The sequence below is a fragment of the Dermochelys coriacea genome, chromosome 1, assembly GCF_009764565.3.
Source record: "Dermochelys coriacea isolate rDerCor1 chromosome 1, rDerCor1.pri.v4, whole genome shotgun sequence".
Classification (NCBI taxonomy): Eukaryota; Metazoa; Chordata; order Testudines; family Dermochelyidae; genus Dermochelys; species Dermochelys coriacea.
The window spans coordinates 40,521,618-40,537,014 of record NC_050068.2 but is presented as its reverse complement, the minus strand read 5'-3'; the positions used below and the strand labels follow the sequence as shown (position 1 = coordinate 40,537,014).

The following is a 15,397-nucleotide window of genomic DNA, read 5'->3' as shown; positions in this document are numbered from 1 at the left end:
AGAGGGCTTTCTGCATCAGACCCTTCCTTCCAAACAGTTTCCATCCCTATTGGCTAGGAGAAGGAAGTAAGGCTGCTCTTCCATCACGTTGGCAGTTTGAAAAATTGTAGAGAGTTTGCTGCTCAACAGATTCAATGTACTATATTACAATATACATTTAACAGCCTAGACAATAATCCAGAATACTCTGTGTCATGCACAATGTGGCCAAAATAACGTAGCTTAGTTATTTTAGGAGGAAGATTTTGGCTGAAACATATTAGGGTGGGTATTTGTTGGTCTTTAATTATTGTGTGAAATAATACAGAGATGTGAAACTCATTTAGTGCACATAGCAGCAATTTGCTTCTCCAGTTTTGAGTTGATCGAAAAATATTGATCTTTTGACAAATAGTTTGACGTATTAGACTTGTTGGACAGCAAACGCAAAATCATTGTAACCTTCTAGAAGATATGAGATGAAGTGGATAAAGATTTAATGGAATACCTGGAGGACATGAAGTGGAATCAAAGTAGGAAAAGAAATTCAAACAAAAGGAAATATTTTCAAATAGCTTTCTTTTCTGTATATCTAATCTGTCTACTTTAGAGTTCTCTATTGCACCCATTATGTTAGTATATGTGCACTCCCCAGGTAAATTTAATCTGTATGGCGATGTCCCTGATGGACTTCAAGGAATTCTCTGCTCTTCTCCTCTCCCTGGTTAAAAAAGCTCTGCTTAAGGAGTATATCATGCTTGTTATGAATATACTTGGTTTTTAAAAAAAAAAAAGGTTCTGGAATGACTGCCTTATATTGATAGACTTAACAAAACGTTCCTGTAGTTCAAAGTTGGAAAGCATGTTTAGTTATTAATTTCATTTTAGAAGAGCAGATTTCTTTCACCCAATTTCAGGTGAATAAGGTCTTATACTAAGGTTTTTGAATTCCATTTCTCTGTAAAGGGAATCCCATATAGAGTGCAGACCCATTTTAGGCGATGCCTGCCTTTAGTTTCCACAGGCATTTTTCTGTGCAATATACTACTGGAAAAGTCAAGTTTATCCATGATTTTGAAGTATTGCTTTATGGATCCTATGATTTTTCTTAGTTAGTATGTTCCCCTTCCAACCCTTCAGTGTGCTGAAAATCTGCTCTGTGCAATTGAGTGAATGGAAGAAAGAACAAATATGATGCAGTAGGATATTAAATAACTGCAAACATTTTATGTTCACATTGTGCTCCCTCTGCACATTTGGTCCTCCTCCTTACTCCTGCAAAACCTTTTTTCTTCTGACATTTTAGAGTGAAATAGGAGCCTTTGTCTTTCATGCAGATTGTAAGGTTGCCTGACTAGACATAGGACCACAAGTTAGAATTTTTGAATTACTTTAGTGTGCTGAGGAAACTACCAGTAACCAAACAGAAAAGTGAAAACTAACCAAAAAAAAAATATATGCTTTATTATAAAGCCCATCGGCCAGAGCATCATGGAGCTATGCTAGTTTATACCAATGGAGGATTTAGCCCCATAATTTCAGAGACGGGAAAATAAAGCAGACCATAGCTTTATGTCACAGAACTCAAAAGTTTCAGAGTAGCAGCCGTGTTAGTCTGTATTCGCAAAAAGAAAGGAGTACCGGTGGCACCTTAGAGACTAACAAATTTATTAGAGCATAAGCTTTCTTCCCAGTCTCTATTCAAGCCTAAGTTAATTGTATCCAGTTTGCAAATTAATTCCAATTCAGCAGTCTCTCGTTGGAGTCTGTTTTTGAAGCTTTTTTGTTGAAGTATAGCCACTCTAAGATCTGTGATCGAGTGACCAGAGAGATTGAAGTGTTCTCCAACTGGTTTTTGAATGTTATAATTCTTGACGTCTGATTTATATCCATTCATTCTTTTACGTAGAGACTGTCCAGTTTGGCCAATGTACATGGCAGAGGGGCATTGCTGGCACATGATGGCATATATCACATTGGTAGATGCGCAGGTGAACGAGCCTCTGATAGTGTGGCTGATGTGATTAGGCCCTATGATGGTATCCCCTGAATAGATATGTGGACAGAGTTGGCAACGGATTTGTTGCAAGGATAGGTTCCTGGGTTAGTGGTTCTGTTGTGTGGTGTGTGGTTGCTGGTGAGTATTTGCTTCAGATTGGGGGGCTGTCTGTAAGCAAGGACTGGTCTGTCTCCCAAGATCTGTGAGAGTGATGGGTCGTCCTTCAGTATAGGTTGTAGATCCTTGATGATGCGTTGGAGAGGTTTTAGTTGGGGGCTGAAGGTGATGGCTAGTGGCGTTCTGTTGTTTTCTTTGTTGGGCCTGTCCTGTAGTAGGTGACTTCTGGGTACTCTTCTGGCTCTGTCAATCTGTTTCTTCACTTCAGCAGGTGGGTATTGTAGTTGTAGGAATGCATGATAGAGATCTTGTAGGTGTTTGTCTCTGTCTGAGGGGTTGGAGCAAATGCAGTTATATCGTAGCGCTTGGCTGTAGACAATGGATCGAGTGGTATGATCTGGATGAAAGCTAGAGGCATGTAGAACTCAAAAGGTTTGTTTTGCATCTAATGTCCTCAAATTGGGCATAATTCTTATACAACTGCAATTGGGGGGCGGGGGGTTCTTATTTTTTTCTTTTTCTCTGTTACTTTGTAAATGATTTTTGAATTATAAAAGCTTTTATTTAAACCTTACTTTACTGTTGTAAGTAGCCACTCTTTCTCATTTTTCATTATGTCTAGAGAACTCTTCTTTACCATTTGGAGTCTGATTTCAATAGCCTGAATTAATAGTTTCTTTCCTGATAGCAAACTAGTTTTTGCAGTATATTTTTATATCTGTTCAAGACTTTGGGTTGTGCCTGCCTTTCACCTCTATATTTTTAAATATTCAAAGTGCCAGATCAGAAAGAAATCATTGTTCCTGTGAATAAACACAATTTTTTGGTAGGGCAGGGAGGGGAGAAATCTGATTGTTCTTCTTCAAGTGCTTGCTCATGTCCATTCGATATTAGGTGTGTGTGCTCGCCATATGCACCGGTGCCGGAAGTTTTTCCCCTCAGTGGTATCCGTAGGGAACCCTCTCTGGCGCCCCTTGGAGCAGCGCACACATGCCACAGTATAAGGGGCGCCTCCAGCTCCCGCCTCACCCTCAGTTCCTTCTTGCTGCCAGTGATGGTGCTGGAACGTCTGCTGCTCTGGCTAGCATTACGCTTCATTCAGTGTTTCTTTTGAACGTTTTCCTGTTAAATAGTTGTGCATAGTTAATAGTTCCCTTAGTATTAGTGCTAGTTTAGTCGGTCCCGGATGGGACTCAGCCTAGGGACAGGGCATGCCCCGGTCCCCAGGCTTTAAGCTCTGCGATTGTTGTAAGCGGCCAGTGCCTTGGCACTGATCACGTAACCGATCGTTTGAACGGAGCCACTGCTCACTGACCCGCCGACCCCTATCGCCAAGACGCAGATCCCCATGGTCGGGGAGATCCTTCCAGTCCCGCCCTAGGTTGAGCATCATGAGACATAGATCGCCGGATTACCAACGCCGATCCGCTGAACGCCAATGGTCCCTGAGGTCCTCCACGAGGGACTCGTCTTAAATAGGCCTATGTCAAGACGTAGAGCCAGCACCGCACAGAGGAGGGCTAGTGGGCTGCCTGATCATGGTTGCCGGACAGCGACCACTCCGCTTCTGGCTCTGGCACTGAGCAGGAGTCCTTGACAGCAGGACAGGCCCTGGCACCCGCGGTACCATCTACATAGATACTAAGGTCAGAAGGGACCATTCTGATCATCTAGTCCGACCTCCTGCACAGCGCAGGCCACAGAATCTCACCCACCCACTCCTATGAAAAACCTCACCCATGTCTGAGCTATTGAAGTCCTTAAATCATGGTTCAAAGACTTCAAGGAGCAGAGAAGCCTCCCTCAAGTCAACCATGCCCCATGCTACAGAGGAAGGCGAAAAACCTCCAGGGCCTCTCCAATCTGCCCTTTAGGAAAATTCCTTCCCGACCCCAAATATGGCAATCAGCTAAACCCTGAGCATATGGGCAAGATTCACCAGCCAGATACCCAGGAAAGAATTTTCTATAGTAACTCAGATCCCATCCATCTAATATCCCATCTCAGGGGATTTGGCCTATTTACCCTGAATATTTAAAGATCAATTACTTACCAAAATCCCATTATCCCATCATACCATCTCCTCCATAAACTTATCGAGTAGAATCTTAAAGCCAGATAGATCTTTTGCCCCCACTGCTTCCCTTGGAAGGCTATTCCAAAACTTCACTCCTCTGATGGTTAAAAACCTTCGTCTGATTTCAAGTCTAAACTTCCTGGTGGCCAGTTTATACCCATTTGTTCTTGTGTCCACATTGGTGCTGAGCTTAAATAATTCCTCTCCCTCTCCTGTATTTATCCCTCTGATATATTTATAGAGAGCAATCATATCTCCCCTCAACCTTCTTTTAGTTAGGCTAAACAAGCCAAGCTCCTTAAGTCTCCTTTCATAAGACAAGTTTTCCATTCCTCGGATCATTCTAGTAGCCCTTCTCTGTACCTGCTCCAGTTTGAATTCATCCTTTTTAAACATGGGAGACCAGAACTGCACACAGTATTCTAGGTGAGGTCTCACCAGTGCCTTGTATCACGGTACTAAAACCTCCTTATCCCTACTGGAAATGCCTCTCCTTATGCATCCCAAAACCGCATTAGCTTTTTTCACAGCCACATCACATTGGCAGCTCATAGTCATCCTATGATCAACCAATACTCCAAGGTCCTTCTCCTCTTCCGTTACTTCTAATTGATGCGTCCCCAACTTATAGCTAAAATTCTTGTTATTAATCCCTAAATGCATAACCTTACACTTCTCACTATTAAATTTCATCCTATTACTATTACTCCAGTTTACAAGGTAATCCAGATCCTCCTGTATAATATCCCGATCCTTCTCCGAATTGGCAATACCTCCCAGCTTTGCATCATCTGCAAACTTTATTAGCACACTCCCACTTTTTGTGCCAAGGTCAGCAATAAAAAGATTAAATAAGATTGGTCCCAAAACCGATCCCTGAGGAACTCCACTGGTAACCTCCCTCCAACCTGACAGTTCTCCTTTCAGTAGGACCCGTTGCAGTCTCCCCTTTAACCAATTCCTTATCCACCTTTTGATGTTCATATTGATCCCCATCTTCTCCAATTTAACTAATAATTCCCCATGTGGCACGGTATCAAATGCCTTACTGAAATCTAGGTAAATTAGATCCACTGCATTTCCTTTATCTAAAAAATCTGTTACTTTTTCAAAAAAGGAGATTAGGTTGGTTTGGCACGATCTACCTTTTGTAAAACCATGTTGTATTTTGTCCCATTTACCATTGACTTCAATGTCCTTAACTACTTTCCCCTTCAAAATTTTTTCCAGGACCTTGCATGCTACAGATGTCAAACTAACTGGCCTGTAGTTACCCGGATCACTATTTTTCCTTTCTTAAAAATAGGAACTATATTAGCAATTCTCCAATCATTCGGTACTATTCCTGAGTTTACAAATTCATTAAAAATTCTTGCTAATGGGCTTGCAATTTCAGGTGCCAATTCCTTTAATATTCTTGGATGAAGATTATCTGGGCCCCCCGATTTAGTCCCATTAAGCTGTTTCAGTTTCGCTTCTACCTCTGATATGGTAATATCTACCTCTATATCCTCCTTCCCATTTGTCATGCTACCATTATCCCCAAGATCTTCTTTAGCCTTATTAAAGACTGAGGCAAAGTATTTGTTTAGATATTGGGCCATGCCTAGATTATCTTTAAGCTCCACTCCATCCTCAGTGTTAAGCGGCCCCACTTCTTCCTTCTTAGTTTTCTTCTTATTTATATGGCTATAGAACCTTTTACTATTGGTTTTAATTCCCTTTGCAAGGTCCAACTCTACTCGACTTTTAGCCTGTCTCACTTGATCCCTACATGTTCTGACCTCAATTAGGTAGCTTTCCTTGCTGATCCCTCCCATCTTCCACTCCCTGTATGCTTTCTGCTTCTTCTTAATCACCTCTCCAAGATGCTTGCTCATCCAGCTTGGTCTACAACTCCTGTCTATGAATTTTTTCCCCTTTCTTGGGATGGAGTGGAGGTTAAAGATAATCTAGGCATGGCCCAATATCTAAACAAATACTTTGCCTCAGTCTTTAATAAGGCTAAAGAGAATCTTAGGGATAATGGTAGCATGACAAATGGGAATGAGGATATGGAGGTAGATATTACCATATCGGAGGTAGAAGCGAAACTGAAACAGCTTAATGGGACTAAATCGGGGGACCCAGATAATCTTCATCCAAGAATATTAAAGGAATTGGCACCTGAAATTGCAAGCCCATTAGCAAGAATTTTTAATGAATCTGTGACTCAGGAGTAGTACCGAATGATTGGAGAATTGCTAATATAGTTCCTATTTTTAAGAAAGGAAAAAAAAGTGATCCGGGTAACTACAGGCCAGTTAGTTTGACATCTGTAGTATGCAAGGTCCTGGAAAAAATTTTGAAGGAGAAAGTAGTTAAGGACATTGAAGTCAATGGTAAATGGGACAAAATACAACATGGTTTTACAAAAGGTAGATCGTGCCAAACCAACCTAATCTCCTTTTTTTGAAAAAGTAACAGATTTTTTTAGATAAAGGAAATGCAGTGGATCTAATTTACCTAGATTTCAGTAAGGTATTTGATACTGTGCCACATGGGGAATTATTAGTTAAATTGGAGAAGATGGGGATCAATATGAACATCAAAAGGTGGATAAGGAATTGGTTAAAGGGGAGATTGCAATGGGTCCTACTGAAAGGCGAACTGTCAGGTTGGAGGGAGGTTACCAGTGGAGTTCCTCAGGGATCGGTTTTGGGACCAATCTTATTTAATCTTTTTATTACTGACCTTGGCACAAAAAGTGGGAGTGTGCTAATAAAGTTTGCAGATTATACAAAGCTGGGAGGTATTGCCAATTCAGAGAAGGATCGGGATATTATACAGGAGGATCTGGATGACCTTGTAAACTGGAGTAATAGTAATAGGATGAAATTTAATAGTGAGAAGTGTAAGGTTATGCATTTAGGGATTAATAACAAGAATTTTAGTTATAAGTTGGGGACGCATCAATTAGAAGCAACGGAAGAGGAGAAGGACCTTGGAGTATTGGTTGATCATAGGATGACTATGAGCTGCCAATGTGATGTGGCTGTGAAAAAAGCTAATGCGGTTTTGGGATGCATAAGGAGAGGCATTTCCAGTAGGGATAAGGAGGTTTTAGTACCGTGATACAAGGCACTGGTGAGACCTCACCTAGAATACTGTGTGCAGTTCTGGTCTCCCATGTTTAAAAAGGATGAATTCAAACTGGAGCAGGTACAGAGAAGGGCTACTAGAATGATCCGAGGAATGGAAAACTTGTCTTATGAAAGGAAACTTAAGGAGCTTGGCTTGTTTAGCCTAACTAAAAGAAGGTTGAGGGGAGATATGATTGCTCTCTATAAATATATCAGAGAGATAAATACAGGAGAGGGAGAGGAATTATTTAAGCTCAGCACCAATGTGGACACAAGAACAAATGGGTATAAACTGGCCACCAGGAAGTTTAGACTTGAAATCAGACGAAGGTTTTTAACCATCAGAGGAGTGAAGTTTTGGAATAGCCTTCCAAAGGAAGCAGTGGGGGCAAAAGATCTATCTGGTCTTAAGATTCTACTTGATAAGTTTATGGAGGAGATGGTATGATAGGATAATGGGATTTTGGTAAGTAATTGATCTTTAAATATTCAGGGTAAATAGGCCAAATCCCCTGAGATGGGATATTAGATGGATGGGATCTGAGTTACTATAGAAAATTCTTTCCTGGGTATCTGGCTGGTGAATCTTGCCCATATGCTCAGGGTTTAGCTGATTGCCATATTTGGGGTCGGGAAGGAATTTTCCTCCAGGGCAGATTGGAGAGGCCCTGGAGGTTTTTCACCTTCCTCTGTAGCATGGGGCATGGTTGACTTGAGGGAGGCTTCTCTGCTCCTTGAAGTCTTTAAACCATGATTTAAGGACTTCAATAGCTCAGACATAGGTGAGGTTTTTCATAGGAGTGGGTGGGTGAGATTCTGTGGCCTGTGCAGGAGGTCAGACTAGATGATCAGAATGGTCCCTTCTGACCTTAATATCTATGAATCTATAAATCTATACTCGAGGCGGGCATGGCTGTGGCCAGAGCGGCCCTCTAGGCAGTTTAACACGGTGGACTCCAAGGCTCTCAGGGCAGCCTGGCTGCTTCTCTCTGGTCTGTCAATTGAGGCTCATCAGTCAATGCGGGACCTCCCCTTTGACAGCCAGGCCCTGTTTGCAGAGCAGACGGACAGTAAGATGCATGGACTAAAAGACTCCCGCACTACCCTGAAAACTCTAGGGCTGTACGTCCCTGGTCCAGGCCGTAAGTGGTTCAAACCACAGTCATCTCAGGGCCAAGGAAGCCAACCCCAGCAGGAGCCGCCCCACTGAAAGAGATGGGGCTACAAGCACCAGCTGAGCAACCCACCTCTACGCTCTGCCCAATCGGGCTTGACCCGCGATAAGCAGGGGGACAAGTGAGTTTTTTGAGGGTGCGCCTGAGGGTGACCTACTGGACTATACCTGGATCCATCTTTCCCACTTTTATCCAACCACCTTTCCTTTTTCCTCCCAGCATGGACCGCTATAATTTCGGACTGTTGGGTCCTCAATACAGTGGGTTATACCCTCCAGTTTCTTTCTGTCCCCTCTTCCCCCCGCCCCACCTTCAGGGACCCCTCTCAAGAGAGTCTTCTCACACAGGAGGTAGAAGCGTTGCTGCATTTGAGTGCGGTAGAAGAGGTTCCGTACAAGAACAAGGGGTTCTATTCCCGATCCTTTTTAATCCCAAAGGCCAAGGGCAGTCTATGGCCCAATCTGGACCTGTAAGACCTCAACAAGTACTTAAAGAAAAGGAAGTTCTGCATGGTCTCCCTGTCCTCTATCTTCCCTCCCTGGATCCGGGAGACTGGTTTGCCGCCCTCAACTTGAAGGACACATATTTCCACAGAGCCATCTTTCGGGGTCACAGACGCTTCCTACAATTCATGGTGGGACCTGACCACTGCCAGTTTGCGGTCCTCCCTTTCAGCCCTGCAGCAGCACTGAGGGTGTTTACCAAGTGCATGTCGGCAATAGTCGCTTACCTCAGGCGTTGGGGTATCCAGTTTTCAAGATTTACTTCGTATCCATAAGGCCTAGAAACTTTCTTTTAATGAAATTTGAGATTCTTATGTGATGACATGACTCCAGGAGTGGAGGCTTTAAGAAAAACACAAAATGTTGCAAGGTTGACAATAAAATTGCAAAAGTTGGCAAGACCAATATATTCATTTATGCAAATATTAACTCCTTAGTGTTTTGATAAATGTCTTCAGCTTTTTTCTTACCAAAAGAAAAAAGATTTGTTTCCAAAATTCTTTTGTAAACAAAAGAAGTTATTCATGACAAGAAACTGAACCAGTGAAATTACAGTAAAAATATGTATTGACAATTTTGATGGTAATAAATTCTGTTCCCTGTGTGTGTGTGTGTACACATTTACAGCTGTTTTATTTAAATTTAAAATTTTCAACTGTTGAAGTTCAGCAGTTTTAATATCACTAATAAGCTAGCTTTGGCCATTGTTCAAACAAGTATTCTAGTATTTTAGGAGCTTGAAAATCCAATTGGTATGGACAGTTGTATAATAGGATTAACTCTTAATCTTCTTCCACAAGCACAAAATAATAAGTTTATGCAAAAAAAAAACTTTCCATAATTTCAATTAAAACAGTACTATACAGTAATCTTCTATTTTTAAGTTTGCTTTAGGGCACAGACAGTTGATGTTATGAGATGATTCTAATAAGAATGCTGAGTTTTAATACCTCACAGATATGAAAAATTCACTTGATATCTCAAGCAGCATTTGTTGAAACTTGTAAAAAGACAATTCTGTAGTAACCAATCCCAGAACTTTTAAACAGAGGAGATTAAAAGGAATTGAAACTTATTACATTAGAGTTGTTTTAAAATAGTGTTTTTCAGAATCTGTGAATCTGATTAGTAGAAGAACAAAAATGCTATTTGCATCTTCTACACCCACCTTTCTTCTAATGTACAAGATAAAGGTTAAAGGAATGCTTTCTACTTGAAATCTGATCAATTTAAAAATGACTTTAAAATGGCTTCAGGTGCCATGCCTGTCCCTCTGCTGCCAGGTTTTATTTTTCTAGTAACATTTTCCTAATTTTAAAATTTGTTTCACTTCCCTTATTGCTGTGCAAAAGACTCAAGTAAGCAAGGGAAACTAAATGACAGTACAGGGGTAAAAGTGAAATTGACTAATAATATAATATAAACAAAAGCACATATCATCCAACATAGCATTTACAAATGTACTTCACTTCAGTGGGACTGCTTGATTTAAGTCATGCAGTTTGGAGCGTAGCTGCAGTGCCTATCAAGATTGGTCTAGTCATCACTATAGCAGGTCAGAAAATGGAATTTCCATCCTATGGGAAATTCCAATATTTCAAAAAATGTTCTTCATGAACTGGTACAAAAAATCAAAATATTTCATGGGACAAAATCTGAAATATTTCAATTCAGAAACATTGCAACAAGCTTATTGAAATATAGTATAGAATTAAAAATTTCAACAAAAATCAGTATAAGTGAAAACAAGAAAGTAGAAACAAAATACTCCATTTTGATTTTGAATTGTTTTTAAACTTTTACCTCAAATTTCATTTAAATTGACATGTTTCCTTGAAACATTTATATTTTGAGGTACCAGCTTTTTCCAATAGAAAACCTCCATGGAAAATTTTTCAATTGGCTCTAGTGTTTTGCATGTATTTTGCATCCATTTCATTTATCCGTCGTTTATTTATTTGTATTTTCAGATTGCAAGAGCTTTTGGGCAGGAACTATTATCTTCCTATAAGTCTCTACAGCATCTAATATAGTTCAGACTCTGCTATAACAACTACAATAACTATTTATAATAGGTTACAAATGGGGTCTTGGGGTCTGAGTTTGCCTAATTTAGGTTTCCTTGTTTTTCCATCATTGTTCACGGTTGTTCGTGTTACTGAAGTGTAATGGCTTTTTTAGAAATACAATTTCTAAGGAGTGACATAGGTGTAGGAGAATTTTTCCACAGCATGAGTCAAATACCTATGTCATGTTCATTCTAAGAAACTCATATTTTCCCTGTGCTCAGTTATTCTCTCTGAAATGGTAAAATATTATACCTCTCTTGTTTTCATGCCATCCAGATTCTCTCTGCACCTGACATCACTTTCTGTTGTTGTTTCTGCAGTATTGCCAAAGCTTATGATTTTATCATAAGTCTCTCTAAATTTGGTGTTTTTCTTAAGTCCCAGTTCATGAAGTCAGGTGATTGTTAGAATCTCAGCTTTGATTACAAAAAATAGTAACTTTCAACCTCGTTAGTATGGAGAGGAGCTTTGAAACATGAACCCTAAAAGCTCAAAACCCAGAAGGCAAATAAAAAGAACACAACTTGTTTTTACAGGTTTCAGAGTAGCAGCCGTGTTAGTCTGTATTCGCAAAAAGAAAAGGAGTACTTGTGGCACCGTAGAGACTAACAAATTTATTAGAGCATAAGCTTTCGTGAGCTACAGCTCACTTCATCGGATGCATTTGATTACATGAAGTGCATTTGATTTGATGAAGTGAGCTGTAGCTCACGAAAGCTTATGCTCTAATAAATTTTAGTCTCTAAGGTGCCACAAGTACTCCTTTTCTTTTTGCGAACTTGTTTTTAAAATCTCATGATTTCATGGGGGGGGGGAAATGACTTTTGGTGTGGGCAATACTGCCTCTGCTTCTGTTGTCTAAAACCCAAGCCCATACCTAAATTGGAAAAATCATTGTTCCTATATAATGTGTCATGGTAGTTGTTCCATAGATAGACAACAGATTTTAACAATGGTTCAAAAAACATTTTGAACTGTGCATAAACCTGTCCCTTTTAAAGGTTAAACTAGAATAACTATCTTAATTACAACCAGTCCCTCTCACTGTGATGATTTGTTCTCAGTATACTGAGGATAGTAGGCTGCTGGCATACGACTCCTTCTGATTAGGATAATGGTCTAAAGCCTAATCATATTTTTGTTACATTTTTTTTTCCCCTGTTTTTAGAAGGAAGATGTCGCTAATGAGGAGATGGCAGAAAAACTGTCTATTCGAAAGCAGCGCTTTATGAAGTTTGCATCCTTGGAATATGAAGGAGAATATTACATGACACCTAGAGACTTTTTGTTCTCAGTGATGTTTGATCAAGTTGGCTGTAAGTCTATTTCTTCTCAGTAAATTGTACTACTGATTTTGTGTGGTGGGTACTCTTTAAGAAGTTCCTATCTTTAGCTGATAAAAATTAGCAAAGGCCAGCTAACAACATTAATAGAATACACGCTTGTAGACTCTTAACAGGGATCAGTTGGCATACCTGTTGAGACTGAAGGTCCAGGAATCTGGAGTCTTTGTGCAAATGTCTTAAACCCCTAATGGGCATATTTAATCAATATTCATTTCCTTGTTTATCTAAATGACAGAGAAATTAGGCAGGTTATAATACATCAGTGTTCAGAACATCCCCCAGGCAGTAGTTACCAGTCCCAAAAGAGAAGGAGATACTGAGGGCTTGTCTTCACGACCGGGGAAATCAACACCCTTGCAGCGGGTGTCGATTTAGGGGGTCTAGTGAAGACCCGCTAAATCAACAGCAGAGCACTCTCTGGTCAACTCCAGTATTCCAGGTCCCCGAGAAGAGCAAGGTAAGTCAAAGGGAGAGCGTCTTTCATTGACCCAGTGCAGTGAAGACACCGGGTAAGTTGACCTAAGCTATGTCGACTCCAGCTATGTTATTTACATAGCTGGAGTAGTGTAACTTAGGTCAACTTACCCTGGTAGTGAAGACAAGCCCTCAGAAAAAGAGAAGATCCTTATCCCCTGTCAGAGGAATGGAAATGAATAGCTGCCCCATAAGTTACTTCCGGGAAAGCAAGCCTGCCATTTGCCTCCAAAAGTTATGCAAATGTAAAGTATTCTGTTTTCTATCTAGCAGAACCTAGATATACCTAATGTAACAAACCTAATATACTTATGTTATGCAAATATGGGGCAAATTTGCATCTTCCTTACTAGCCTTACCATTTAAAAACAATCAGAGCTGTCCAGCAGTTAAAAATTCTTTCTGGATGTTGCTTGATTGGACAGCTAGTTTATTTTTTAAAGTGTGGGGTTGGAATGTTCAACCCGTCAACTCATTTTATTGTCTGAACATCAGTTGGGTGCTTAAAAGTCTTTACAGTAGAGAAAGAAGTCAGTCATTCTCAGTCCACATCAGTTAACCAGACATTAACTGGAGAATGAAGTGGCAGTTTGAGTACAACGATTAGTGATTTGCTCAGCAAACCAGAGAGGTTCATTATTTCAACAGATATTCATGAATCTGTGGGTCATTGCAGCTGGTATAGCTAGTATAAGTCCAGATGACAATCAAGACTACATAAAGCTAAAGAGCACATAATACTGTTATGTGGAAATCTGTTAATCGCTGCAATCAAGCATGTCTTTCGTCATTAGGTAATTACAGATCTAATTAAAGCTGATGGGCATGCTAGCTACTATTCATTCAACCTAAATGGAAGAAGTAATTAAGTTCCTTTATGGAGTAAAATAGCTGGAGACAATAGAAGTCACCACCTAAGGCTATATGCAAGGTTGATCAAGATTTAAGCCATGTGGACCAAAGGGTTTCCCTGGGACCTGATTGCAAATACAAGGGCTGGGTCATTGAGCGGTTGGAGCTGTGTATGTGTCAAAGGGAGAAAACAAAATGGAAACAAGCAAAAAGCCAGAGATGTGGTCATGAGCATAGCCCTGATGGGGAACAGAGACACAGCGCTCTTTTGGGTCATAGGACTGGCTGCCAAGGCAGACATGGAAGTTATGAATAAGGAAAATGCCTGCTGTTGTTCCTATTATGTTCAGGGAAATAGGACTTTATATACATTTTTTGTAAATAAATAGGATTTCACCAAAGAATCATCAATTTTTCCTCCTAATAAAAATAATCCAGCAAAGCCTTGAATATTAACTAACCGCTCAACCACAGGGGCAACTGTATTAACCCGCTTTTGGAGGATTCATAGCAAGCCCAGCGAGGCTCACATGGCTTATAAAATTGTTACTTCTGGTGTTGAAAAGCAAGCTTTTTTTTTTTCCACAGCTGCGCATCGTATCCCTCCATTTTCACTGTGTAATGTGCCCTGATTGGTCAGGGTATTATGCATACAATAATTTTATGTTCTCTTAGTGTTTCAGAAAGCTGAATTCATATATTGTGCATCAGTACCCTGTCTGCTTGCAATATCACAGCAAACAGAGTGTAGGACAATGAATACATAGAACCTTGTTGCCTTAAATTTAATGTAGTCAGCCAGCATAGAAGATCCAATGTTACCAACATTTTTAATAAAGCCAACTTTTTGTCATATCAGCTTTAATTGTGGCCCTTTTAATATACTGTTCTATTTTCACAGCTGATACAACAATATACTATTATGAGATGAAATTCCTCTTTTGTCACATAAGTAGCAAATGTACAATTAAACTGCAGATTTCAATCAATTTTGCAATCATTACTCACCAGCATCATTTCACTCATTGATAATTTTCATTTGCAGAATTACTTGATGTGCTATTTTGCTTAATGTTTTTATATTTTCTCTAATTAAACATAATTAAAATTTAGGAGAGGGAGTAAACGTGGTGTTTAGTAAACAGATTAATATTCTGAGTGGCAATGCCACATCAGAAGTGCCTGGAACTACAGCTAGAGAGGGCAAATATAAAATTATCGTTGATATGTCTAGATTGTCAAATGATTAGGTAGCATTTTTTTACTGAAACAAAATCTTAAGTGTACCCTTTGACAAAGTTGCAAAATATGCACTAAATGGTGATTTATTATAAAGCAGTTTCCACGATAAGAAAGCATAGATGGATTACACAAAATTGTACAGCAAATACATAAACCATCATAAAATACAACCCAAATGATCTTGAACCCTGTTTTCATGGACCTTAGTTCACCAATTTTGTTCATTTGCTTCCTGGTAGATAAGGTTTTTATTACTGATTTTCTTTTTAATATAGCTTAAAAATATGAGATCATGGCATTCTGTATAGATTAAATCACACCTGCAAAGTTATTTACTATCAGGGTGATAATGAAGAAAAATATTTACAGTCCTGCCATTTAAAGAGCAAGAGTTGATAACAAATGCACAGCTTCCTAACAGAACTATTTTGTGTTTCATATT

At 39.7% G+C, this 15,397-nt stretch overlaps 1 protein-coding gene across 3 annotated transcripts in view; it reads left to right on the top strand.

Annotated features, from left to right (window-relative positions):
• Nucleotides 1-15,397, top strand: part of MICU2 (mitochondrial calcium uptake 2) — a 270,237-nt gene that overhangs the window by 153,160 nt on the left and 101,680 nt on the right. For all 3 annotated transcript variants that reach the window (XM_038387100.2, XM_043504291.1, XM_043504292.1), the window contains exon 2: nt 12,210-12,357. In XM_038387100.2, coding sequence (XP_038243028.1) covers nt 12,210-12,357 — 148 coding nt within the window. The remainder of the gene's footprint in view (nt 1-12,209; nt 12,358-15,397) is intronic.